This window comes from Lepidochelys kempii, chromosome 9, assembly GCF_965140285.1.
Source record: "Lepidochelys kempii isolate rLepKem1 chromosome 9, rLepKem1.hap1, whole genome shotgun sequence".
Classification (NCBI taxonomy): domain Eukaryota; kingdom Metazoa; phylum Chordata; order Testudines; family Cheloniidae; genus Lepidochelys; species Lepidochelys kempii.
This window is the reverse complement of record NC_136388.1, coordinates 56,544,645-56,570,729: the sequence shown is the minus strand read 5'-3', so window position 1 is coordinate 56,570,729 and position 26,085 is coordinate 56,544,645. Positions and strand designations below refer to the sequence as shown.

Here is a 26,085-nt window from a genome sequence, read left to right as displayed (position 1 = left end):
AGGGCACCAGTCTGGGTCACCCTGGAGTTAGTGGCGCAGCGTGACCATACCCAGAGGAGCTGGAACAAGGGACATGTTCTGCTTTAAGTGTAAAACGTGACAACTTTAAGCAGTGTATCACAACCTACATAATTATTGTTCTATAGATCTGCTGTATTTACATGACACACTCTTCTGTGTGCTGATTGTAGCAAGCTGGGACTATTTTCACTGTCACTCTCATTTCTCCCTTTCAGGCTGGCCAGTATGCCTCAGTTTTTGTAGACAATGCCACTGGATCATCCCTTACTGTTCGAAGTGGCTCGGATTTCAGTGCTGTTCTTTTAGGGGTGTGAATGGTCTCAAACCACCTACCCCTACACGCTATAAGCTGAATTGGTCTCTTCGGCAAGAACCACCTTAATTCCCTCCCACCCAAGCACAGGGAGCAAAGCATAGTGAGGTCAGGAGCAGCAGTCTCTATAGATTCTGCTTGTGCTACAAAACCCAGCCACCAGACACTGTACTTTGCACAAGATCTCAAGCATCCAAAGATGATGGAGAGCCAGGAAGAAAATTGGAAGCATGAAAAAGGGAGGACTCACTAAATCCATCCCCCTTTAATTTAATTTAATCTATGGCCAGATTTTGAAGCTTATTTTACATGGACAAATTATAACATGGCTGACTTCTAAAGCCAGATCAACTTTTATAAAGGAACCCGTCCCCACCCCGTCAAGCATGAATGCTTGGGAAAAGGTGATTTGAAGAAGCCTTCAGCCATAGACTAGCTCTTTGGCAGTTTTTTTCTGTTCAGTTTTTGAGCAGGCCAAAGCCAGATTATGTATTCTTATAGCTTATCAGTTAAGGTTTGCTAGCAGCAGGCGCTGGTACTTGGAAGTTAATTTTCAATGCAGAGCAGTGTCCTGATAAGGCAGCAGACTAGTTAGAACGTGAATTGCTATCCAGTGATTTTCCACTTCCTAAGAACAGCGTACTCACACCACCACCCCATTCTCTGCCCATGGCAGAGAGCCCAGTCAATGGGTGGTGGAGATACGCACCATTACGCCTGGCTTTGGTCCCGATAGGCAGTCTAACTCCGATTAACCCAGTGGGACTACATGGATAAATAAGGGCTGAAGGAATGGGCCCTAAATTAATAACAAAGGCAGAGAAAGAAAAAGATGCAGTCTCATTTCTTAGTACCATGTACTTAATTCCTGAGCTCCTGCCGAAACTTCAGTGAGATATCCTAGAAGTGCACTCAGCTCCACCTTCATGATAGCAGGACAAGGGGCTCAACTCTCTCTGAATTTTATTTTTGCTACCAAGAAAGCTTTTCCAGTCCTGCTGGAGGAACTGCTTTCACAGCAAACTGTTTCAGGAAACAAAGTTAACTCGGACTAGAGCATTTGCTGTGGGCAGCACTTTCACAAAATCTTTCAGAAAAAAGCTACATAAGCTGTCCTTTACATAAAATACTAGTGCTCTCTACAAACCAGCTCTTATAATTCATTGGTTAGAAAACTATAAGTACCTCTCTACTGCAAAAGAAGACCAGCAGCATGGCTGCAGCTGGCCCAGGTCTAAGGCTGTGGGGTTAAAATTGCAGTGAAGACACTGAGGTTCAGGCTGAGCCTCAACATCTATGCAGCAATTTTTAGCCCCACAGCCCAAGTCAAGTGACAAGGGCTCTGAGTCTCAGTGCTGCGGGTGTTTCATTGCAGTGTAGCCATACCCTAACAGTTGTCTTAGAAAAGCTTTACAAGTCTGTCATTTGGGGCCCTGGTAACATACGAAGTAGGACATAAGCCCCAAGTTCAAAAATTAGGTGCAGCCAGTTGAGCTTTTTATGGTATGTAGCAACTTACACACCAAATTCCTACAGTCTTTACTGTAGCTGAACTCCCACTGAAGTCGCAAAGAATTCAAGCCTGAAAGGCCTTCTCTTTGCTAGGAAAACAAGTTGTGTTCTTACTACGTGGTAAAATCCTAGTGAACACAGACCATGTTGTAGCTTTCACACAAATCAGCAGACCAAGGCAAACGTCAGGGTTTCTCATAGCAGGTCAAGGTAAGATCAGAGGGACACTCCCAAAGTTTACTATTTCACACAAGTTAACTGCCTTGTCTTCATTAGGATTTTACTACATTAGTTAACACAAGGGAAAAATACCGCTCTTCTTGTGATGAAGAGGCATCCAAAAGCAGGTGTTTACTCTTAGGCATTGAACCTGCAAGGTGAGCAGTCCCCTGGGAAGTCTGTGGGAGTAGGGGACATGGTGCAACTTGCAGAGCCAATCTGCTAGCAAGCATGACAAACAGCTGAAGAACCAGAACAGTCCCTTAATTGCTTAAATCTACTTGTGTCCTTAAAATAAAACCAGCCTATTGCTATTTAGTGATGGAAGAGAAAACTCAGCATGCCCTCTGAGAGGTAACACTGCACAGCAGCAGAATGTTCAAAATGGACTTCTGTTCAGGATGTCATCATAATGGGTTGCTATTCTTCACAGCAGAACACTAAAGCAAGTGTTGAAACATTAAATAAAAAGTGTAGACGAAGACAGCTAAACTGTCTTGGGTGGTCTCTCAGTAAGTTGCTCACCTAGGCCACCCTACTCTGGGAACGTCAGCAGGCCTCCCATCTTTGACTACAATAAAGCTAAGATTAGCCTTGATCCTCCAAAAGCAGATTGCAATTTGTCTCCAAGCTACAGCTATTGCGAAACTCCTACTTTCCAGGTTAAAGAGCCCTGTATGGTTTTTTCTCTCCCTGCAGTATAGATAAATGTATGGTATAAAGCATTTTATGGAAATATTTATTGGATGATATTGTAATATGGAATATACTTCTGCAACTGGCTTGAGTTGTGCTAAGAGATGCCCCATCCACTCCTGTCTGATGGCAGTCACACTCCCAGCTGGCATTACATTACAGGCATCTCCCACCTGCCACAACCCCACTTATTTTGATAAGCTGAGACAAATGGGGGACGGGTAAAGGAGGAATAGGAGCAGGCTCAGTTTTTGTTCTGAGGACTGTTACCAGTGACGTTATTTTTCCTCTCATTTGTGGCTTTCTTCCCCCTCCCCTCCTTACATTAATTTCAAAGCCCCTAAATAATTTCATCCTCTGCCTGTTCATGTCACTACACAATTACCAGAGGCAAGCCTAAACCTGCTCTTTAGTTTCTGATAGTAGATTTGTTAGCACCCAGGATTTCTCTTCCTTTCTTTGAAAGAGTAAATGGCTTTTGAGGAAGTGCCTCCACTGTTTTTGCTCTATTTCACACCAGACCTGGGCTTGACAAACATTTTGTACAAAGGCTGAATTTCAGAATTGTAGACCAGATGCATCCGTCAACCTTCTTCTTTATATTACATAACCATGCTTAATAACACAGATACCATTCTCAGCTAGTCTAAATACAATGAAGTCACTGCTCCAGAATGGTAGACTAGCCCTTTGTGAATGGGTAAGTGGAAACTGATGCAATTTAATCCTTGCTTCCTCAGGTAGAGTAAAAGCTACTCAGAATCACCATTTTATAGAGGAATGGGTGAAAAGGGGAGCATGAGAATACGACTGTAGTTTTCAAACAGTTATTCAACATCAGCAGCTACTTCATGGTTTTTATCCAGTTTTGATCTTGCCTTTGGCTGCAATTACTGTTAAAAGCCTCAAGACAATTGTTCTTTTCCCTACAGATTTTGTCCATTTCTATTTGGCAGTCTCCTCTCACTCCTCCCCTCACAGCTGTGTTTAACTGGCTCAAAATTACAATAATAAAAAGGCATGTTCTTGCAAATACAGTTCCAATACCTATGGTTAAGAATTGTGATTTGCTTAGACTTTCATTAGGCAGTTGAAACTGAATGATGAATTTCCACATGAAGCCCCAACTGTAATAGCAGGAAATGCAATCTGTCCTGTACAGAAATTCATTTATAAAATATGACAAACAAAAAAATGAACTAAAACAATTAGAAAAAGAAGTTTATTTACAATGAAGAGCATCCAGGGAGAAGACACATGCCCCCTCCCCCCCAGATTCACGCTCTCTCTCTCTCTCTCACACACACTCACACAAACTTTGTTGTTGCATTTAAATCCATCACATGCAGCTCGGGACTGCATCTCTGCATGTTTTTCTTCAGTGCTCGATCCGGACCACCACTACAGTGACATTATCCGCAGAACCTCGCTGCACTGCTTTGTTGGCCAGCCTGTTACAGGCTGCTTCATATCGAGCATCAGCTGATAATTTCCCTTCTCGTGTTTGGATATTCTTGTCCTGTTGAAACAGGAAGTTGACCATACTACTCACACAAACCTGTTCTGCTGAGCATAAACATTTCACACTGCTCTGCATTCATGTGGACTACAGTTTTATGCTGCATAATCCAATCACAACTTCACGTGGGCAACACTAAACAGCCTCCTGTTCTTCAGGATTCTGTTTCTTCCAGCTCTAGGAAAAAGCCCAGATTGCTCATACATGGAATTTAATAATGTGCAAGGAAAGCTCTCTCATACTGGCTAAGGAGCAACTCTCCTTCATACTGGGGCTGGGAGACAATAAAATGGTGATGGTCCCATGAAGCACAGATGGGTTAAACAGGACAAATAATGGCAATAAGCAATCATTTGAGAATGGGGAAATCCTACAGTATTTTAGAATAGCTCTCATCAATAACCTGCCAGAGCACACTGGCTCCACCTAAAAGTGTATTTCTCTTCTATGCTGTCCACTTCCCAGCATGCTAGTATTTCACACCTTCTGCACTGATGAAACTGCACATGCAAGTCCACCCTAGAGCTGCCTTCTCCTCACCTCCAGGCAGGACATGATGAAGTTCACAGCTTCTTCTGGTGAGAAGACCTTGAAGAGGCCATCACAGGCCAGCATAATGAACCTGAAAGAGAATCAACGCTAGGCAATACGTAGGGTCCTATCAAATTTGTGACCATGAAATCTGGTCCCCCCGTGAAATATGGTTTTTTGTGTGCTTTTACCCTACACTATACAGATTTCACAGGGGAGACCAGTTTTTCTCATATTAGGGGTCCTGACCCAAAAGGGAGTTGCCAGGGGCCCCCGCGATATTGCCATCCTCACTTCTGCGTTGCCTTCAGAGCTGGGCGCCCCCCCAGCAGCAGTACAGAAGTAAGGGTGGCAATACCATGCCATGACACCCTTACTTCTGCGTTACTGCCTTCAGAGCTGGGTGGCCGAAGAGTGGCGGAGGCTGACAGAGGGTCCAGCTTTGCAGGCAGCAGTGCAGAAGTAAGGGTGGAAATACCATACCGTGCCATCCTTACTTCTGCCCTGCTGCTGGTGGTGGTGCTGCCTTCAGAGCTGGGCTCCCAGCCAGCAGCCACCACTCTCCAGCTACATAGCTCTGAAGACAGCGCTGCCGCCAGCAGCAGCACAGAAGTAAGGGTAGCAGTACTGCAATCCCCCACTACAACTCCTTTTTGGGTCAGGACTCCTACAATTATAATACCATGAAATTTCAGATTTAAATATCTGAAATCATGAAATTTATGATTTTTGAAATCCTATGACCGTGAAATTGACGAAAATGGACCGTGAATTTGGTAGGGCCCTAGCAATAGGGGTAGGCCCTTCCACCCTCCAACTACAAAATCCCCAATTTATTTTACTAGATGCCCTCTGTTAGAATCATTGAGGAAGACTTTCCAAAATGGGTGATTGGAAACTGATGCAATTTAATCCTTGCTTCTGCAGGTAGAGTAAAAGCGACTCAGAATCACCACTTTATAGCGGAATGGGTGAAAAGGGGAGCATGAGAATACGACTGTAGTTTTCAAACTACAGCACTGCTATCAGCACTGCCCCCAGAGGGTATCCTCCTTACATATTGCCTACACACAAACTAGAGAACTTGCTAAAAGTGTAATAAAGATGGAGTAGCAGAGTTCCTATGTCAGGACATATGATGGGGCTCTACAAACAATGAATACAATGACTTGTTATGCAAAGTCACTGTGTGCTGCCCATATACAGTTATTTCTGTTCCTGCAGGAACTCGCTCTTCCCTTGAAAGTTCTGTTCTTCCATCTCTCTCCCCTGAGAAGTGGATAAAAGCAAGGGAATATAAGGGGTATCAGCAGGGCTGGTGCCCCAGTACAACCACCAGGGCATCCCACATTACAGCATCTAGTGTTTCAAAGGCTCCACAAGCACCCTTAAATCAGGCATTTCCTAACTTGACTCTGATGTCTTTCCCCAGCCAGAATTAGTCCCCTTTCCCACCCTGACTCATCAGGTATCTCCTCTGATTTCCCCTCCCGTCTCCACACCACAGTTTCCCAGTCAGTCCCCTCTCCTTGTTCCATTCTACTGCCCATCCCTTCCAGCTCAGGTCCCCTCTGCATTTAAATAAGGCACTTTCCTCCTCCATGATGCCTGGAACTAGCAGGGGGGAGCACTGAGCACAAGAGTCCCCTGGTCTCCATTTTGGCTCCCAACTCTGACCCTGGCATGACCCCCAGCAGCAGAGTGAAAATTGCAAGGGAAGTCTGCTCTAGCCCCAGAATGGAGTATGCCTAGTGCAGACAGAATCTTTGGAGATATTAGCTGTGATGTTTTAGTAAATCTTTGCTGAGCATGTGTGAGCGATGATTTTTCAAAGACTTATATCATCTTGGCTGAATTTGAGCACATTTTCATAGAGATGGCAAAAAGTACATCCCTCTCTACCAAATATCAAGTCACTGCTCCAGAGTATGGGGTGCTAGCAGTTCAAGAGAATATCTGCCTGAATTTTTAACATAAGCAAAAAATAATGTATTTTTCTCTAGCCTCATTCTGTTATGTCTGAAATGTTCAAGGAGGAGTGCTAGGAAGAGAGAGCCTCCACCTAACGAAGAGAGGGAAGAGCATCTTCACAAGCAGGCTGGCGAACCTAGTGCGAAGCGTTTTAAACTAGGTTCACCAGGGGAAGGAGACCAAAGCCCTGAGGTAAGTGGGATACCAGGAGGAAGCACGAGCAGGAGAGCACAAGAGGGGAGGACTCCTGCCTCATACTGAGAAAGCAGGATGATCAGTGAGTTATCTCAAGTGCCTATACACAAATGCAAGAAGCCTGGGAAACGAGCAGGGAGAACTGGAAGTCCTGGCACAGTCAAGGAATTATGATGTGACTGGAATCACAGAGACTTGGTGGGATAACTCAAATGACTGGAGTACTGTCATGGATGGATATAAACTGTTCAGGAAGGACAGGCAGGGCAGAAAAGGTGGCGGAGTTGCATTGTATGTAAGAGAGCAGTATGACTGCTCAGAGCTCCAGTATGAAACTGCAGAAAAACCTGAGTGTCTCTGGATTAAGTTTAGAAGTGGGAGTCTGCTATAGACCACCAGACCAGGGGGATGAGGTAGATGAGGCTTTCTTCAGGCAACTAACAGAAGTTACTAGATCACAGGCCCTGGTTCTCATGGGGGACTTCAGTCACCCCGGTATCTGCTGGGAGAGCAATACAGCAGTGCACAGACAATCCAGAAAGTTTTTGGAAAGTGTATGGGACAATTTCCTGGTGCAAGTACTGGAGGAACCAACTAGGGGCAGAGCTCTTCTTGACCTGCTGCTCACAAACTGGGAAGAATTAGCATGGGAAACAGAAGTGGATGGAAACCTGGGAGGCAGTGACCATGATTTGGTCAAGTTCAGGATCCTGATAAAAGGAAGAAAGGAGAGCAGCAGAATACGGACCCTGGACTTCAGAAAAGCAGACTGACTCCCTCAGAAAACTGATGGGCAGGATCCCCTGGGAGAATAACATGAGGGGGAAAGGAGTCCAGGACAGCTGGCTGTATTTTAAAGAATCCTTATTAAGGTTGCAGGAACAAACCATCCCGATGTGTAGAAAGAATAGTAAATATGGCAGGCGACCAGCCTGGCTTAACAGTGAAATCCTTGTTGATCTTAAAACACAAAAAAGAAGCTTACAAGAAGTGGAAGACTGGACAAATGATCAAGGAGGAGTATAAAAATATTGCTCAGGCATGCAGGAGTGAAATCAGGAAGGCCAAATCACACTTGGAGTTGCAGCTAGCAAGGGATGTTAAGAGAACAAGAAGGGTTTCTTCAGGTATGTTAGCAACAATAAGGTGGTCAATGAAAGTGTGGGCCCCTTCCTGAATGGGGGAAGCAACCTAGTGACGGAGGATGTGGAAAAAGCTAATGTACTCAATTTTTTTGCCTTTGTCTTCAAGAACAAGGTCAGCTCCCAGACTACTGCACTGGGCAGCACACTATGGGGAGGAGGTGACCAACCCTCTGTGGAGAAAGAAGTGGTTCAGGACTATTTAGAAAAGCTGGATGAGCACAAGCCCATGGGGCCAGATGCACTGCGTCCGAAGATGCTAAAGGAGCTGGCGAATGTAACTGAAGAACCATTGGCCATTATCTTTGAAAACTCATGGTGATCGGGGGAGGTCCCGGACGACTGGAAAAAGGCTAATGTAGTGCCCATCTTTAAAAAAGGGGAGGAGGAGGATCCGGGGAACTACAAGCCAGTCAGCCTCACCTCAGTCCCTGGAAAAATCATGGAGCACGTCCTCAAGGAATCAATTCTGAAGCACTTAGAGGAGAGGAAAGTGATCAGGTATAGTCAGCATGGATTCACCAAGGGCAAGTCATGCCTGACTAAGCTAACTGCCTTCTGTGAAAAGATAACTGGCTCTGTGGATGAAGGGAAAGCAGTGGACATGTTATTCCTTGACTTTAGCAAAGCTTTTGATACGGTCTCCCACAGTATTCTTGCCAGTAAGTTAAAGAAGTATGGGCTGGATGAATGGACTATAAGGCGGATAGAAAGCTGGCTAGATTGTCGGGCTCAACGGGTAGTGATCAATGGCTCCATGTCTAGTTGGCAGCCGGTATCAAGTGGAGTGCCCCAAGGGTTGGTCCTGGGGCCGGTTTTGTTCATTATCTTAATTAATGATCTGGAGGATGGTGTGCATTGCACCCTCAGCAAGTTTGCAGGTGACACTAAACTGGGAGGAGTGGTAGATACACTAGAGGGTAGGGATAGGATAGAGAGGGACCTAGATAAATTAGAGGATTGGGCCAAAAAAATTCCGATGAGGGTCAACAAGGACAAGTGCAGAGTCCTGCACTTAGGATGGAAGAATCCTATGCATTGCTACAGACTAGGGACCGAGTGGCTAGGCAGCAGTTCTGTAGAAAAGGACCTAGGGGTTACGGTGGAGAAGAAGCTGAGTCAACAGTATGCCCTTGTTGCCAAGGTGCTAATGGCATTTTGGGCTGTATAAGTAGGAGCAATGCCAGCACACTGGGAGACGTGATCATTCCCCTCTATTCGGCATTGGTAAGGCCTCATCTGGAGTACTGTTTTGGGCCCCACACTACAAGAAGGATGTGGAAAAATTGGAAAGAGTCCATCAAAAATGATTAGGGGGCTTTGAGCACATGACTTATGGGAGGCTGAGGGAACTGGGATTATTTAGTCTACAGAAGAGAAGAATGAGGGGGGATTTGATAGCTGCTTTCAACTACCTGAAAGGGGGTTCCAAAAATGATGGATTTAGACTGTTCTCAGTGGTACCAGATACCAGAAGGAGGAGTAATGTTGCAGTGGGGGAGGTTTAGGTTGGATATTAGGAAAAACTTTTTCACTAGGAGGGTGAAGTACTGGAATGGGTTACCTAAGAAGGTGGTGGAATCTCCTTCCTTAGAGGTTAAGGTAAGGCTTGACAAAGCCCTGGCTGGGATGATTTAGTTGGGGATTGGTCCTGCTTTGAGAAGGGGGTTGGACTAGATAACCTCCTGAGGGCCCTTCCAACCCTGATATTCTATGATTCCAAGATAGTTAAGCCTGAGGCATGCCCCCACATGCAACATTTCAGTCCAAATGGTAAGAATTTGGCAAATTTACAAGCAAATGAAAACAGGGTCTTAAAAGCAGGAATTTTCAGGCAACCTTAATAATAGGAGGTATCAGCCTTGCCTATAATACCGCATTTGAATTACTGTAGATGGTAAGCTGTTTAGTGCAGGGGTTTAGTCCGTCTGTAGTTCTGTAATTGCTACATATGCATACACAGCTCCACACACGATGAACCCTTCCAATTAACTCTCCATCAAAAAACAAAATGTAAGAAAAGAGCCATCACAGTGATGAGAATAAGGAGACTCTGGTGACCTGACTTGAGAAGAATCTGCATTATGAACTGCTAAACAGAAATGGCAATGAACACATACCTTGCTTTACCCTCTACTTGGACATGCTTTACCTGTCATTTTGTGTGAGTTGGCAGCGTTTGATATCTGGCACAGAAATGACACCACTGCGCTTGTACTGTCCATCCCCAATGGAGCGGGAAACCTCCAGCACACCCAGCACTCGCCCGTCTCTGAATGATAGAAAGGAAGCCCAGTTGGGACAAAATAATTCAGCAGGACATCAGCTTTCCCAACACTGCACACATCCCTTCCTTTCTCGCTGGAAGACTGACTGCACAATCTCAAGCAGACGCTTTGGGAGGAAATGCAGAGGAGCTATTCTTGATGGTCTACTCTTTAGACACTGTGGGTAAAACCCTGCCCTCACTTAAGTCAGGAGGAGTTTTGCCGTTGCCTAAAAATAGGTTGGATTTCATCCCATGTCTCCCATATCTTAAGTCATAGAATTCAGGGTGAGCAAACTCGCTGCAGTTTCCACGATATGCATCTGATGAAGTGAGCTGTAGCTCACGAAAGCTTATGCTCTAATAAATTGGTTAGTCTCTAAGGTGCCACAAGTCCTCCTTTTCTTTTTGCGAATACAGACTAACACGGCTGTTACTCTGAAACTCCGCACAGAAACTTCAACAATGACAGAAGATAGGGAGAGATTGAAAGAAACCATCAGTAGGATTAACCATTTTATTTTCTTTGGAGTTGTCCTAAACTGAGAGGCATTCAACCTAATAGGGCAGGAAAATATAATTCAAAAGCATAAGAACTGAGCACAGCATGTGTAACCAGGGCTTGTTGAAGTCAGTGTTAACAAAACCCCAACCTTGACTTCAAAAAGGAGAGGCTACACATAGGAGATATTTTTGACAAAAGATAGTGAGCATCATAGTGCATTTAAGTACAGCAACGAATGATACTCTGTCAACAACCATGAGGATTAAGAATGGACCACAAGCAATTTGCTAATGAAAGTGAGTTACCGTTACAAACTCAGTAGAGGATTATAATTTTTTATGGAAAAACCATTGTACCGGGGGAGGCAAGAGTACAGAGTGGGATCATCATATGTAGTATTATACTAAGACAGAAAAAATGAAGCACCTGGACCTGGCTATTTTTTCACCAATTAACCTGCTCTTGACCTTGACAATGTGTCAAATTATTGACTAGGCTCTAATCTTCTGTTTTAGTTAAGAGTGGGAAAGTTGTGACATATTCCCTGTAGCTGGATGCCTCTGACCTCCTTGATCCCTCACAGTCTGGGTTCTACTGTGGTTATGGCTCTGATCAATGATCTCCTCTTCTCAATCAGAGATAACTAGAGCTATCTGCTGCCTTTGATACCACTGATCGTAAGATCTGGCTGACTCACCTGAAGATCAAAGGTGTAGATGGGGCTACTTTTTGGAGGCTTCATTCTTTTCCTCTCACAGAAAATACTGCTTTAAAAATATTAGTGCATCAGTAAGACAGTGGGGTGGACAAGCTTTCTAGTGCTGTTCTGTTGTTCCTCAACCACTAGCCATCCTTGTTACTAAGCTGAGTCCTAAACAATGGATCCTAATCTAAATGGCTGTTTAGCTTTCAATTTTTGTTTACTGTTAATTGCTTCTGGTTATAAAAGAGAGCTCTACTTCCCCTGCTCTCATCCTCAACCCCAATCCCTTCAGCCTGTTAAGAGGACAAGGAAAGAAAGCTAGTTTATTGGGATGGTAAAAATGAGCGTCCAGAGAGGAAAAATGGTTACCTACCTTTTGTAGCCGTTGTTCGAGATGTGTTGCTCATGTTCATTCCATTCTAGGTGTGTGCGCGCCCACGTGCACAGTTGTCAGACATTTTTGCCTAAGTGGTATCCATAAGGCCAGCTATGGTGCCCTCTGGAGTGCCACGCTCAAGTGCGAGTATATGAGGCTCTGCTGGCCCTACGCCCTCTCAGTTCCTTCTTGCTGGCAGCTCCAACAGAGGGACAGGAGGGCAGGTAGTGGAATGGATATAAGCAACACATGTTGAAGAACAACAGTTACAAAAGGTAGATAACCATTTTTTCCCCTCTGAGTGCTTGCTCATTTCGATTCTATTCTAGGTGACTCACAAGCAGTATCCTTGGAGGTGGGCTCAGAGTTCACAGTTGCGCGGCTTATAGCACTGCTCTACCAAAGCCAACATCATCCCAGGCTTGCAGGGTAAGTGTGTAATGGGACATGAACAAGTGGATGGACGACCAGGCAGCAGCCCTGCAGATATCTTGGGATTGGCACCTGAGCCAGGGAGGCCTCCACCGAGGCTTATGCCCTGGTTGAGTGGGCAGTTATAATCGTCCATGGGGGCACTTTCGCCTGTTCATAGCAAAAACGAAATGCAGGTGGTGATCCATAATGAAATTCTCTGGGTGGACACAAGAAGGCCCTTCCATCCTGTCTGCCACCAAGACGAATATTTGCATTGACTTATGGAATGGATTAGTCCTTTCTGTGTAAACCAAGGGTTCTCAAACTGGGGGTTGGGACTCCTCAGGGGGTCACAAGGTTATTACATGGGGGGGTCGCGAGCTGTCAGTCTCCACCCCAAACACCAGTTTGCCTCCACCATTTATAATGGTGTTAAATGTATAAAATGATTGATAAGGGGTGTCACACTCAGAGGCTTGCTTTGTGAAAGGGGTCACCAGTACAAAAGTTTGAGAACCACTGGTGTAAACAGTTAGAGCCCCCCCGACATCCAGAGAGTATAATCTATGCTCATATGACGTATACTTACCAGGCTTCTTTCCAAAACCTCGTATGCCCTGGCTGGTGTGAAACTGTTAAACTACTTTGTGTAGGAAAGTTGGGTGTAGCTGCAGCGGAACCTTGTCCTTGTAGAACACCTTATAGGGCGGCTCCGAGGTAAGCACCCTAATCTCAGAGACCCTACAGGCTGATGTTATTGCCATGAGGAATGAGACCTTCCATGAAAGCAGAAGAAGGGAACAGGAAGGAAGCCAATGGCTTGAAAGGGGGGCCCTTGAGCCTTGACAGTATGAGATTCAGGTCCTGAGGAGGGACAGGATCATGGACCTGAGGATACAGCCACTCCAGACCTTTTAGAAACTGCACTGTCATGTTGTGAGTAAAGACTCACCTGCCCCGGAATGGAGCGTGGAAGGCCAAAATAGAGGCTAAGTGGACCTTGATCGATGAAAGAGACAGGCCCTGTAGCTTGAGAGTAGAAGACAGTCCAGGATCGATTGCAGTGAGGCCTGTTTTGGCCGGAGACCTTGGTCCGAGGCCCAACACGTGAACTGTTTCCATTTGGCCAGGTAGGTAGCCCTGGTGGAGGGTTTCCTGCTCCCCAACAGTACCTGTTGGACTCGGTCCGAGCACTCCCGCTCCTCTGCATTCAACCATGCAGCAGCCAAGCCATAAGGTGCAGCGTGGCCAGGTTCAGGTGCAGAAGTCTGCTCTGGTTCTGGGACAGCAGGTCTAGCCAGAGTGGCAGCAGCAGCAGAGCAACCACCGAGATGTCCAGCACTGTGCTAAACCAGTATTGGCGAGGCCAAGCCCTCACCTTGTCCTGCTTGATCTTCATGAGGACCCTGTCGATTAAAGACACTGGTAGGAAGGCATACATTAGGGCCCCCAATCACAGGAGTAAGAAGGCATCATACAGGGAGCCTCTGTCGATCCCCCAAATTAAGCAGAATACGTGGCACTTCCTGTTCTATCTGGACGTGAACAAGTCCACTCAGGGAGTTCCCCACATCTGGAAGATCATGCTGACCACCTCCAGGTGGAGTGACCACTCGTGGAGATATGAGACAGTCCTGTTGAGGGGATCTGCCAACATGTTCCTGGCCCCGGGAGGTGCACTGTCACAAGATGGATGGCATGCTGCACACAGAAGTCCCACAGCCAAAGAACTTCTTGGCAAAGCGCTGATGACCTGGCTCCGCCTTGCTTGTTGATATAAAACATTGTGGCGGTGTTGTTCATCAGGATCTGGATTACCTTGCCCCTCAAATGAGGCAGGAAAGCCTGGCTGGCCAAGCAAATTGCTCTGAGCTTTCTGATGTTTATGTGGAGGGAGAGATCATCTTGTGACCAATGAACTTGCGTGCTGAGATCAGCCAGGTGCCTCTTGGGGATGCAGACTGATGCCAGCCATGCTTGCAGGGGTCTGAGATGGAGCTGGGCATGACGTACCATGTAGAGTACAGGCTGCCATGTGGCCTAACAACCTTAGGCATTTGTAAGCGGTGGTGAGCGGGCAGGCCCTCACATGCGAGATCAGGTCTGTCATGGCTCAGAAACGGGCCTCTGGGAGGAAGCCCCTTGCCCGCATGGAGTTGACGACCGCCCCCGCTATGAATTCTGTTTGTTGCGCCAGTATTAGGGTTGATTTCTTTTAGTTTATTAAGAGGCCCAGATCGTGACATGTGGAATGTACCTGATCTCGGCCCAAAGTCCAGAGTTTGGTCAAGAGATCAGAGGCCTAGCAATAGCTAAGAGAAAGCAAAATAACCAAAGATAACCTTGCTTTTGCTAAGATATGCCTGGTCAGCAAAACGCCAGATGTTGGGGGCAATAATTGTGTCTTATTCAAAGTTGCAAATAGAACAAAGAAGCCCTGTTTCTGTTGTGTTAGTTTCTTCTGTAGGGAGATGTTCTTCCCACACATCCAACCTTGAGTTTATGAAAGGTTCAAGCATGTCAGTGTAAGATATGGCCTCCTCCCACCTCCCTTTCCCAGGGACCAATGCCTACCTTAAAACACAAATGAACAACTTAAAAGACAATCTTTATTGCCATATACTTTCACTGTTTCTTTGCTTTTACCCCTAGATATGTATCTGTTGGACAATCAAAGGAGCTACTTCATTCCTAGGGACCCCAACTCAGAATTCATCTTATATATATTATACTAATACATTAATTAAAGTACTAATTAAATGTTAATTTGTGAACTTAAGACCATAGGCAGAGACATTATGTAACCTTTGACCATTGGCTACTGTGCTATCACGTCTTGCAGCTAAACCTATCTGAGGGTGTGGGACTGCCTACCCCGTTACTTTCCCCCGCCCATGGAAAATCCATATATTCCATTGTAATCAATTGATTGACAGGGTCTCTGAGCCTAACATATGAGGTGACACTCAGTCAGCGCTGTATGTAATAAACTCCTGTGCTTGACCTCTACACGGTGTGGATTTATGTCCTTCAGTTTGGGGGCTTGTCCGGGATACAGGCTTGTGAGCTGACTGAGGATCTGAGACCGAAATCCAAAAAAGAAGGTGAGTATGTTTACTTTACCACCTCCTCAGGCCAGGGACAGAAGTCTCTCATCCCCTTTCAGACACATTTCATTTCCACTTTTTTAAATTTAAGTGTGAAGGAACTGAGATACGTGTAGTCCAAGCAGAGGGGTTAAAGAAGGGTACCAGTTGGGAGGGGAGACGTGCGCAAGAAGGTCATGTACTGTTTAAATTAAGGGGGTGTTACGGGGGACTTGGATAAACCACCAGCAAGCGATTGGCCATGAGTTAAGCCCAGGACTGGCTGGGTATGCAAGTGGTAGGCAATGCAAACTGGTGGTCCCATTTCCTCATTGCAAGTAACATTGCAAGTCCCAGGGGAGTGCCCCCCCGGCATGTGATGTACATGCTTTCGAACAGCACAAAATCTCCAACCAATAAGGCCGGCAACTGTGTGTAACTTAAGACCGCGCGGTATTCAAAAAGGGGGGTCCTCATCAAACTGTCAAGCTATGGAGATTGAGACTGCAGTTTTTCAGGAAAAAAGGGGGAAACGTAAATCCCCATCAAGGCTGACAGGCTGTAGAGGTTGAGACTATGGCATTTAGAGGGGGGGGAAAATGTAAGTTCCAAACAAGGTCAGCAGCCGGGGTGACTAAAAACCCATGGCATCAAAAGGAGAGGCGATAATCAGCCCTCGAGAGTATTTGCAATATAAACATGTCAAAACTTGGCAGACAGCAGCTAAAAAAACAAACTACTTGGCAGCCGGACCAGAGGCAGATCTGGTTACTTGGTGAAATAACCAAAAAAGTGACAAAACAGACAAGGCAGTAACAGTGTTATTGGATATACTCAACCTCAAAGAAAAAATGCAATTTTAAAATCTGAGAACAAAGCTCTGAAAGATAAGAGCTTGTGCTTTAAAATATGTAATTGTCCGGAGACTGGAAAAGATCCCAGAGCAAACGAATTACATTCACCATGCCTGGGACACGCCTCCAGATAGAGCACACTCCCGGCAATTGTCAGCCAACTGCACCACCGATTAACTATCTGTGGGAAAACTCAGCAGCACAAAGCAAAGGGGAGGAATCTGAACCCCCTCCATACATTTCTTTGTGTGAAAGGCCAAATTTAAGCACTCACAGAGATAATAAAGGAGCACCACAAGGATTAATTGCCAGAGGGGAGCAAGTACAGCTTATGGCTCTAATCAAAACACAATTAAGGAGGTTCAGAAATGTTAATGTGGAGGGTGAACCAGTAAGGGGACTCAGGACAGAAACAACTGAAATCTATCGTCCCTTCACCCCCCAGGAAAAACAGGCGTTACTGTCTGATGTACCTGAACTCAGACGTGATAACAAGAATACTGAGTTCTGGGACAAGCTGGAAGGCCTGGTTGAAATACATGGCCCCCATAGGAAGGACGTTCACATTCTGGTAAAGTGTAAATGCCCCAGGATGTGTGGGACAACTTAGAAAATAAATGGAAGATGGGGCACTGGGCTGAAGATCATAACTCCAACACTGCGGGAGGGGATCAGGCTGGAGAACCAGCAGGAATTCCAAACCCAGACAGTGTAACAGGATTCAGAAAATGCACTATCTGCTGCTCTAGAAGCCCAGACCACTGACTGGGGGGCTCTGCAATCAGTGGTTCAGCAGAAGGGGGAGTCTGCCATGTCTTATGCTGAAAAGAAATGGAATGCATTCCGAGCTTATTCAGGTCTGGAGAATATAACATCCCGAGACCATGATGTATTCCTCCAAATCCTAAAGGAAGGGCTGTCTGCAGACCACCAAGCAGTCCTGGCATTAGGCATCTCAGTGGGAGAGACCTACTCAGCAGTATTGAAATGGGCCACAGAAGTAGAAAACAGAAAAAAGAGGAAGGTAGTAGCAACCACCCCCTTTGAGGAAATTACAGCAGTTCACGCAATCAGAACCACTACCTGCTTCACGTGCAATAAGCCTGGACATCTGGCATGTGACTGTAAAAATAAAAATAAAATCAAAACATGCAGCAATTATAAAAGGAGTGGCCACATAAAGGAAGACTGCTTTCACCCTGCGAGGGAGGGGGGGGTGTAAGGAGGGCCAGTGGCCAAACAAGCAGAATAAAACTGATACAACTAGTACACAAGAACAACAAAAAAGATAAACAAATCCAGGAGTTGCTCAAACTCCTGGCTAGCAAATAAGTATCAGCAGCCTCTGTGGCTGGAACCAAAGATGACCCCAGGATGTTTCTTGATGCACGAGTGGGGGGCTGACTGTGCAACATGTTAATAGACACAGGAGCCTTGGTATCGATAACCAGCCAAGATCTCCCCCACACCCATCGAACCATATGGATTGAAGAGGTGGAAGGGGGAAAGATTAAAAGCAATCCTAAGCCAGCCAGTAGAAATAGAATGTGAAGATATGGTCACAGTCAGTCAAATCTGGGTTTGCCCCGAGCAGAGAGACACAATTTGTGGCATAGATCTCCTTAAGGAGCTTGGGGGAGTAATCAACCCCAGAGCTAGCTGCATTAAATGGGCCGGAGGGTCCAAACAGGAGAGATCATCTCAAAATATAGCCATGATTGCCAGTAATAAGGCAATAATACCAGAAAGGGGGGGGGGGAAGGGGCGAGTCCAGTAGAAACACTGTGATCCCTTCACCCTGAAGGGTGGGCAACAGATAAACAAGATTGTGGGCTAGTAAACATGAAGCCTATATCTGTAGAAAGACCAACTCATAAAACCCACAGGCAGTACCCGATTAAACCAGAAGCCTTAGAGTAAGTTAAAATTATAGTCACTAATGTGGAATCTAAAGGGTGATTAGAAAAACCACCTCCACAACTAACTCCCCAATTTGGCCCATCCGGAAGCCAGATGGGACCTGGAGGTTAACTATAGACTACACCCACCTTAACCAGGTGACTCCAAAGGCACATCCTATTGTGGCAAGCCCGGCCACTATTCTTAATTTGCTAAAACCAGGCCACTCAGTATTCTCAGGTTTCACAGTAGCAGCCGTGTTAGTCTGTATTTGCAAAAAGAAAAGGAGGACTTGTGGCACCTTAGAGACTAACACATTTATTTGAGCATAAGCTTTCGTGAGCTACAGCTCACTTCATCAGTGCCACAAGTACTCCTTTTCTTTTTTCAGTCCTGGATATAGCTAATGGATTTTGGAGTATTCCCCTTGCAAAAGAGTCAGGAAAAATTTGCATTTACAGTGGGAGACCAGCAGTACACTTGGACCCGAGTACCCCAGGGGTTCTATAATTCTCCCTCTATCTTCCACAGGGCGATGGCAGAAGTAATAGCAGAAGTGCCTTTGGAAGGGGATACTGTAATATTGCAAAAAGAAAAGGAGTACTTGTGGCACCTTAGAGACTAACCAATTTATTTGAGTATAAGCTTTCGTGAGCTGTGCATCCGATGAAGTGAGCTGTAGCTCGCGAAAGCTTATGCTGAAATAAATTGGTTAGTCTCTAAGGTGCCACAAGTACTCCTTTTCTTTTTGCGAATACAGACTAACACGGCTGCTACTCTGAAACCTGTAATATTGCAGTATGTAAATGACTTGCTAATTGCCAGTTCAAATGAAAAGGACAATTTAAAAACCCTAAACAGACTGTTTATATATCTTCCCGAGGCAGGATTTAAATTAAGTGTGAAAAAAGCTTAATTGCAACAGCAGCAGGTTTTATACCTAGGGCATAACATATCACAGGGAGAGAAAGCACTTAGACAGAAAGCAGGCAATTAGAGAGTTAAAAAAACCACGGACAGTTAAGGAAGTCCGGAAGGTGCTGGGACTCCTCAATTTCTGTAGAATATATATTTTGGAGTACTCAGAGATGGTGGAACCAATTCAAAGCCTCACTAGAGGAGGAAAGCCTGCAAATGAGTTAGTAATATGGGGCACAGAACTAGAGGAGTCATTTATAAAAATAAAACAGGCTTTAGCCTCCGCCCCCCAGCCTGAGCTTACCAGATATGGGAAAGCCGTTCCACCTTTATTGCAGCCATAGTGAAACTCAATACTCAGCTGTATTAATCCCCTGTGTCCCAGAGACTACCAGAGTGCATATGGGCAGGCTGTAAAAGCTTGTGAATCATACATTCTCAGGGGGAAACGAGTGTTATATACACCCCATACACTTTTTGATCTCCTTAATACCGGACGGCTAAGATCTGTAACAGATGCCCGCAGGAGTCAGTGGGAATAAATATTGTGCTTGCAAAACCCCAATTTCTCTATAGTAAGGGACAAAGGAATAAATGTAGCTGAATATCTGAACACAGAGGGAGAGGTACACGCATGTCTTATAGATAGGGAAGAGGAAGTGTTGGGGAGAGTTAAAGAAGAGCCATTAGAGAATTCAGATATAATTCTGTATGTAGATGGATCAAGAAAGTACGAAAATGGAGTGCCACACACCGGATGGGCAGTGGTACTCAGTCATGGGACAGTAATAGCATCAGGTCAGACGGAAGGATCAAAGTCAGCACAAGAAGCGGAGCTAACAGCCCCCACTGAAGCTTTGAGAGTAGGGGAAGATAAGAAGCTCACTGTATACACAGCAGATATGCATTCGTAGTAGTACATGACTACATTGACATGTGGTCACGTAGAGGGTTTATAACAACAACTGGCAAGCCAATTAAGAATATGGAGGCAGTTTGAAGACTAACAGAAGCTACCAAACTACCATCAAAACTGGCAGTAGTAAAGATAAAAGCACATAATAAAATCTCAAGCGAGAAACAAAAAGGAAATTACTGGGCAGATAAACGGGCCAAAGAAATTGCACAAGCAAGTCCTATTAAGATTTGTGCAGCTGTAGTGCCAGAAGAGGAAGTGAATTTTAAAAAAGCTATATGCAACCATAAGCCCAGAAGAAAAAAAATAAATTGGAAGAGCCACGTTGTGTGTATAAAAATAATCTCTGGTATGGGCCGGGGGGGAGGAGCTGGTAGCCCCAGAGTGCATACAAGCTCTGCTGCTCCATGCCATCCATTCTCTAGCTCATCTGGGGTGGAGACAAATGAGAGCTGTCCAGGAACACTGGTGGTGGCCCTCTATGAAAAAAGATGCTTTATTATTTCTCAAATGATGTATGACATGTGCACAAGTGAATGTGGGTAGAAGGAAAAAGGTGCCCCTGAATCACCAACCATGGCCAGATGGACCGTGGCAGAATCTGCAAATTGATTTTACTGAACCCTTGCCACAAAGCAGGGGGTACACTTACATTTTGGTAATTATTGACACTTTTACCCGATGGCTAGAGGCATTCCCAAACAAGAACTGCACTGCCACAACAGTAGTTCGAATCCTAGCAAAAGAAATAATACCCAAATGGGGTCTGCCACTGTCAATAGACTCCTACCAAGGAACTCACTTCACAGGGCGAGTAATGAAAAAGGCATGTAAGGCACTAGGAATAAAGCAAAGATTCCATATACCATACCACCCTGAAAGCTCGGGAATGGTGGAAAGAATGAATAGAACAATGAAAGCAGCCTTAACAAAAGCAGTACTGGATACAAGAGGATGGGCTAGTATGCTCCCTGTTGTATTGTATCGAATCAGAGGCAGCCCAAACAGGCTGATTCAGCTCACGCCCTTTGAGCGAATGATAGGAAGGTTTAGATTGGATATTAGGAAAAACTTTTTCACTAAGAGGGTGGTGAAACACTGGAATGCGTTACCTAGGGAGGTGGTAGAATCTCCTTCCTTAGAGGTTTTTAAGGTCAGGCTTGACAAAGCCCTGGCTGGGATGATTTAACTGGGAATTGGCCCTGCGTTGAGCAGGGGGTTGGACTAGATGACCTTCTGGGGTCCCTTCCAACCCTGATATTCTATGATTCTATGAAGAGCAATGAGAATGCCTAGCACTGTGATCCTCCCTCTGGGGAGGGGGAGGGGGAGCGTCGTGGCTTTTTGCAGACAGGCTGCAGAACTACATCAAGGCGTTGGACAGAGAGTTAAAGGATCTATACAACCAAGTGAAAGAAAATCAAACCCAACTTGATGATAACAGCACTTTGGACAAACCTGCATTTAAAGTTGGGGATTTGGTAATGTGTCGCATTTACCCAGAGGTTAAAGGAATTTTAAAGCCGAGATGGCAAGGCCCTGTGAGGGTCCTTCTGACTACTAATACATGTGCAAAGATTGAGGGGAAATTGGGAACATTTTGGAGGCACCAAAATCAGTTGAAATTGTTTGAATCAGCATCTGTCAATACTAACAATGTTTCCACAGGTGAACAAAAGGAAGTGAAGGAGGAAGGACTGAAGGGTGACCAGGACAACCGGAGTGACCATGGGGAGGCTCCTGCTGTCCCTGTGGTGCATGTGGAAGGACGCAAGCAGTGTGCCATGTGAAAAGGAGGACTGGGAATGGGTCACTAACCCCCCTCCTCCGGGTTTGCTTCACTTTAATTGCCGCACTAAAGAAACTTAGCTTTTGCAGAACACGTGCAGTGGCCAATAAACAAGTCTGGCCAGAGGTAATGGTGGCACTATGGTTAGGACATGAGCACACGTGGAACGTAAAAAGGTCCAAATAAAATCATACACTGATGCTCATAACAACAGGGAGACTAGTAACATTACAATTTTGATAACAGCTGACTGCCCTGTTATTCGCGGGTGTCAGGTGCCAGAGATTATGGAGTTTAATGGAGGCATTTGGAAGGACTCAGGAAGTACATGAGTTACCCCTTTGAGCAGGGTGACACCCTCAGACGATGCTGTGGCCCTCTTAGAGGGACAGTGTCTATACTTAATGCAACCAGTGTCCGGATTACCTTTAAAGGGGGACAGCTGCGTACTACTAGTGAAGAGGAATACAAGGTCCTGGGTTATCCCTCATTTGAACATAATTACATGGCATATTGCCACGATGGCTTGGGAGGAAACACAAACCTCGATACTGGAATTTGTGTGGGAGTTTTTGGGAAAGAAACCAAACAAACACTCATGAAAGATCATGTGCCAATTATACTGACATGGTATCCAAAATAAAGGCACTGGAGGAGAGTTGTTGGAGAGCAGAACAAGCTTTGGCCATCACCACACAGGGAACTGTAACTGATCTCTGATCTCCTTGATAGCCGGGTCCACCCAGCCCTTATGGAAGTGGTGGGACCCTATGTCCCTAGTACCCCTCCGTGGGCATAGGGAAACAGAGAATCAATGAGAGTCCAAAGACCGGTTTAGACAGGTCACAGTATACTCTTTAACCTTTTGGTATCTCTGGGCATCCCTCATTTACAGCAAGCCAGGATGGTGACCTCCATGCCAGTATGGAGGAGGGGTCATGTTATTAAGATAGAAAGCGTTGCATACTCCAAGGTTGCTGGGAGAGCATTGCATCCTATTGAATGTTGCACCCACTTGGATAAGGAAATTGTGTGTACATGCCCATATAATATTCTAATGAATCAGTCTACGTTCAAAGTGGCCATCACGGAGAAACTGGTACACACGGAGCTGGTCCAGATGAACTGTACCTACTGGTGTGTGACTGCCCAGTACCACTCCATCAAGTTAAATGGAAAGCTCTGCCCCTCAAGGCATCCAGCCGTGTGCATAACGGTTTCCCGAAGGGCAACCCTGACTGCTGATGGGACGCAGCTCCACCATACTCCGCCAATGATGGGTAAACTAACATGGGATCCGGAATGGCACTATGGCAGTAAGTATCTAGAGGAGGGTCTACAGGCCCTGCAGGCAAAGATCGAGGAGTTGGTGGCCAAGGGCCAGAGATATATTAGGGAAGGCCATCTGAGGTACACCCTGATAGGGGAAACCGTGGACCAGGCCGCTGTGAAGTACTCAAAGGTGCAGAACCAGGCAGGGGAGGTTAAAACGATGATCATTGGCGATGCCATCTCAGGTGATAAGGTCCCCTGGGGATGGATCTGGGTGCTATTTTGTCAAGTTATGTGGGGAGTCTATCCTGACATTCCTGATGGTATTGGTGCTTTACCAGTGACTCCGAAATAGACTGGGTACATTGAAATTGGTATATTTGACCTGGCGGGTTAGGAAACCCTAAGGTCAAGAGGAGGGACTGAAGGGTTAAAATCCATTGCTGATGTAATAATGTGGTATATGGATTTGTGTTTTTTATACTAATACATTAAAGTATTAACTAAATGTTAATTTGTGAACTTGAGACCATGGGCGGAGACATTATGTAACCTTTGACCATTGGCTACTGTGCTATCATGTCTTGCAGCTAAACCTATCTAGGGGTGGGGGCAGGGGGGCGGTGTAGGACTGCCTACCCAGTCACTTTCCCCTGCCCATGGGAAATCCATATATTCCATTGTAATCAATTGATTGACAGTATCTCTGAGCCTAACAAGCGAGGTGACACTCCGCCAGTGCTGTATGTAAAACTCCTGTGCTTGACCTCTACACGGTGTGAATTTATGTCCTTCAGCACCCAACGGTCTGAGGTTACTTTTGACCATGCCGACTAGAAGGGACACAGGCAGTTGAGGAAGGTGGATTCTGAGAACTGATTGGGGTGCCGTCCTTGAGTGCATTCTCAAAATGAGTGCTTCTGGCCCCTTTGGTGTCTTGCCAGGCCAGGCTGATTGCTCCTCCACCTCCCAGTCACCCAATGATGACTGAACCCCCTGTCTCTCTCTCTCTTTTCTCCTAAAGGAGACTTGGCAGGGAGGCCAAGGCCTAGGAGGCAGGGGTGGCTGGAATTGCTTTCTTCTCCCTAGGCGCCAGGAGGGTAACAGACGTCAAAGGTGCTCCCAGGTGCTAAGGTCCCCTACCGCTCCCAGGAGTTGGATCGGGGGGTGGGGAAGAGAGGCTGGGGGATCTAACAGGAGAGGCACCCCCTCAAGGCTCTGGAGTGGGCAGATGGCCCAAACTGGGTCCTTTGCTCAATACCCCATCCCTCCTTGCTTGGTGCCAGGGAGCCTCACTTTTTTAGGTGCTTCTTGGACACTGGCGGAGGGGAGCGGTGCCGGGCAGAGCTTGGTGCCGGGCAAAACGCTCTTCACTGATGGGGAGGTGCTAGGCGTAGAGTCGGAGCAGGAAGACTCCGATGCTGGCCAAAGTGCAGCCTCTATAAGAAAGGCCCTTAGACGAATGTCACGCTTCTTTTGAGTTCTGGGTTGAAAGTTCTTGAAAATTCAATACTTGTCCTTTATGTGCTACTCTCCCAAGGGGCAGTGGCTATGAGGGTCACCAACAGGCACAGGCCTATTGCAGGCTGAACAAGGCTTGAAACCTGGAGACCGGGGAGTCCCTGCTGAGGCTTACTAAAGGAAGCCTTATAACTTAACACCTAATTACTAACAACTATATACAAAGAACAGACAATAGATGCTGGGAAAAATCATTATCCACTTGCTGAGGCAAAGTCACTCTGACCAACTGTAGGGGCAGTAAGAAGAACAGAGTATGTAAGGCCTGCGACTTCTCATATACCAGCGCATGACTACGGCACTCCAGGGGGAGCCACAGCTGGCCCTCTGGATACTGCTAAGGCAAAAAATGAGGACTACTGTGCACATGGGCGTGCACACACCTAAAATGGAATCTGAGTGCTTGCTCATGCCGAAGTAGTGTTAAGAAATTGCACAAATTTAAACATGCCTCTTCTTGTACCCTCTCTTCCTGCAAACTGACAAGAGAGAGCAACCCACTGCATCATTACAATGTTTGTACCAAGCAACTTCTTCAAACTGCACATGCTGATCTGCTTTCTGGCAGGCCAGGGATATGCAGGACACAAGCCTTGGAGGCAGATTTTGTTTTTAAAGGAGCTGTGGCATGCAGAAAACATGAGTTATGTGCACAAAAAGGAGGGAGATACCATGTGCCCCTCCCATTTCAAGACTGTCAAGAGCCTGGGGACATTTGGCAATGGGCCTTTCATTTCCAGGTCACTGATTCAATTCCAGCAAGGTCAATAACCGCACACTCTAGGGATACCTAACAAAGCTTAAATACATCAAGTTATGCCCAGAGCATGGGATTTTTTCAAAAGCACTCAATGCTGGTCTAAATTTCTCCCCATGAAATCAACAAGCACCTTTAAAAATCCTACCTTAATCGTGCACCTGGCATAATTCAACATAAGGCACCATCAATAGTAGCAGAAAGCACTGAAAAACCATCTGACAGAGGCCTGCCTTGGCAGTGTCACTGTAGCTCCTAGTGGACAGGTATCCAAATAGAAACCACAGACAAGCATTAATCTTCACCCTCATTGGTAGCCTTAGCAAAACACAAGGGTTGGTCCCTGCATGTTAGGGTAGAGGTACAGGATAATGGGGAAAGTCTTACATAGCTGATGTGCTATCTTTTATTTATTAGTTGTATTATAGTAGTGCCTAGAGACTATTGTGCTAAGTATTGTACAAACATAAGACAATCCCTGCCCTAAAGTGTAAGACAAGAGCCAACACACTGAAACATCATACAGGAGTAGAGAGTAACAAGAGGATTCTGACCACCATAATAAGCAGCTGTCACAGCAAACCAGCAGCCTAACCACTGACTTTTTTTTGTAAACACTGTGGCAGAGGTGAGTTTTACGGAAGGATCTGAAGGACAAAATGGAGGCTTTGCCCATACATAGTGGGTGGC

The 26,085-nt window shown here is 45.8% G+C and overlaps 2 protein-coding genes across 7 annotated transcripts in view; one reads left to right on the top strand and one right to left on the bottom strand.

The window, feature by feature from the left end:
- ERFE (erythroferrone) overlaps nt 1-616 on the top strand; it is a 30,652-nt gene extending 30,036 nt beyond the window's left edge. The window contains exon 8 of the mRNA XM_073360515.1: nt 237-616. Within this exon, the coding sequence (XP_073216616.1) occupies nt 237-335 (99 nt within the window). The 3' untranslated portion in view covers nt 336-616. The remainder of the gene's footprint in view (nt 1-236) is intronic.
- A 3,353-nt stretch (nt 617-3,969) lies between these two features.
- The window catches only part of ILKAP (ILK associated serine/threonine phosphatase), a 58,788-nt gene continuing 36,672 nt past the window's right edge, over nt 3,970-26,085 (bottom strand). For all 6 annotated transcript variants that reach the window (XM_073360509.1, XM_073360511.1, XM_073360513.2 and 3 more), the window contains 3 exons: nt 10,272-10,391; nt 4,821-4,902; nt 3,970-4,280 (listed from right to left, as the gene is read on the bottom strand). In XM_073360509.1, the coding sequence (XP_073216610.1) occupies nt 4,140-4,280; nt 4,821-4,902; nt 10,272-10,391 (343 nt within the window). In that variant the 3' untranslated portion in view covers nt 3,970-4,139. The remainder of the gene's footprint in view (nt 4,281-4,820; nt 4,903-10,271; nt 10,392-26,085) is intronic.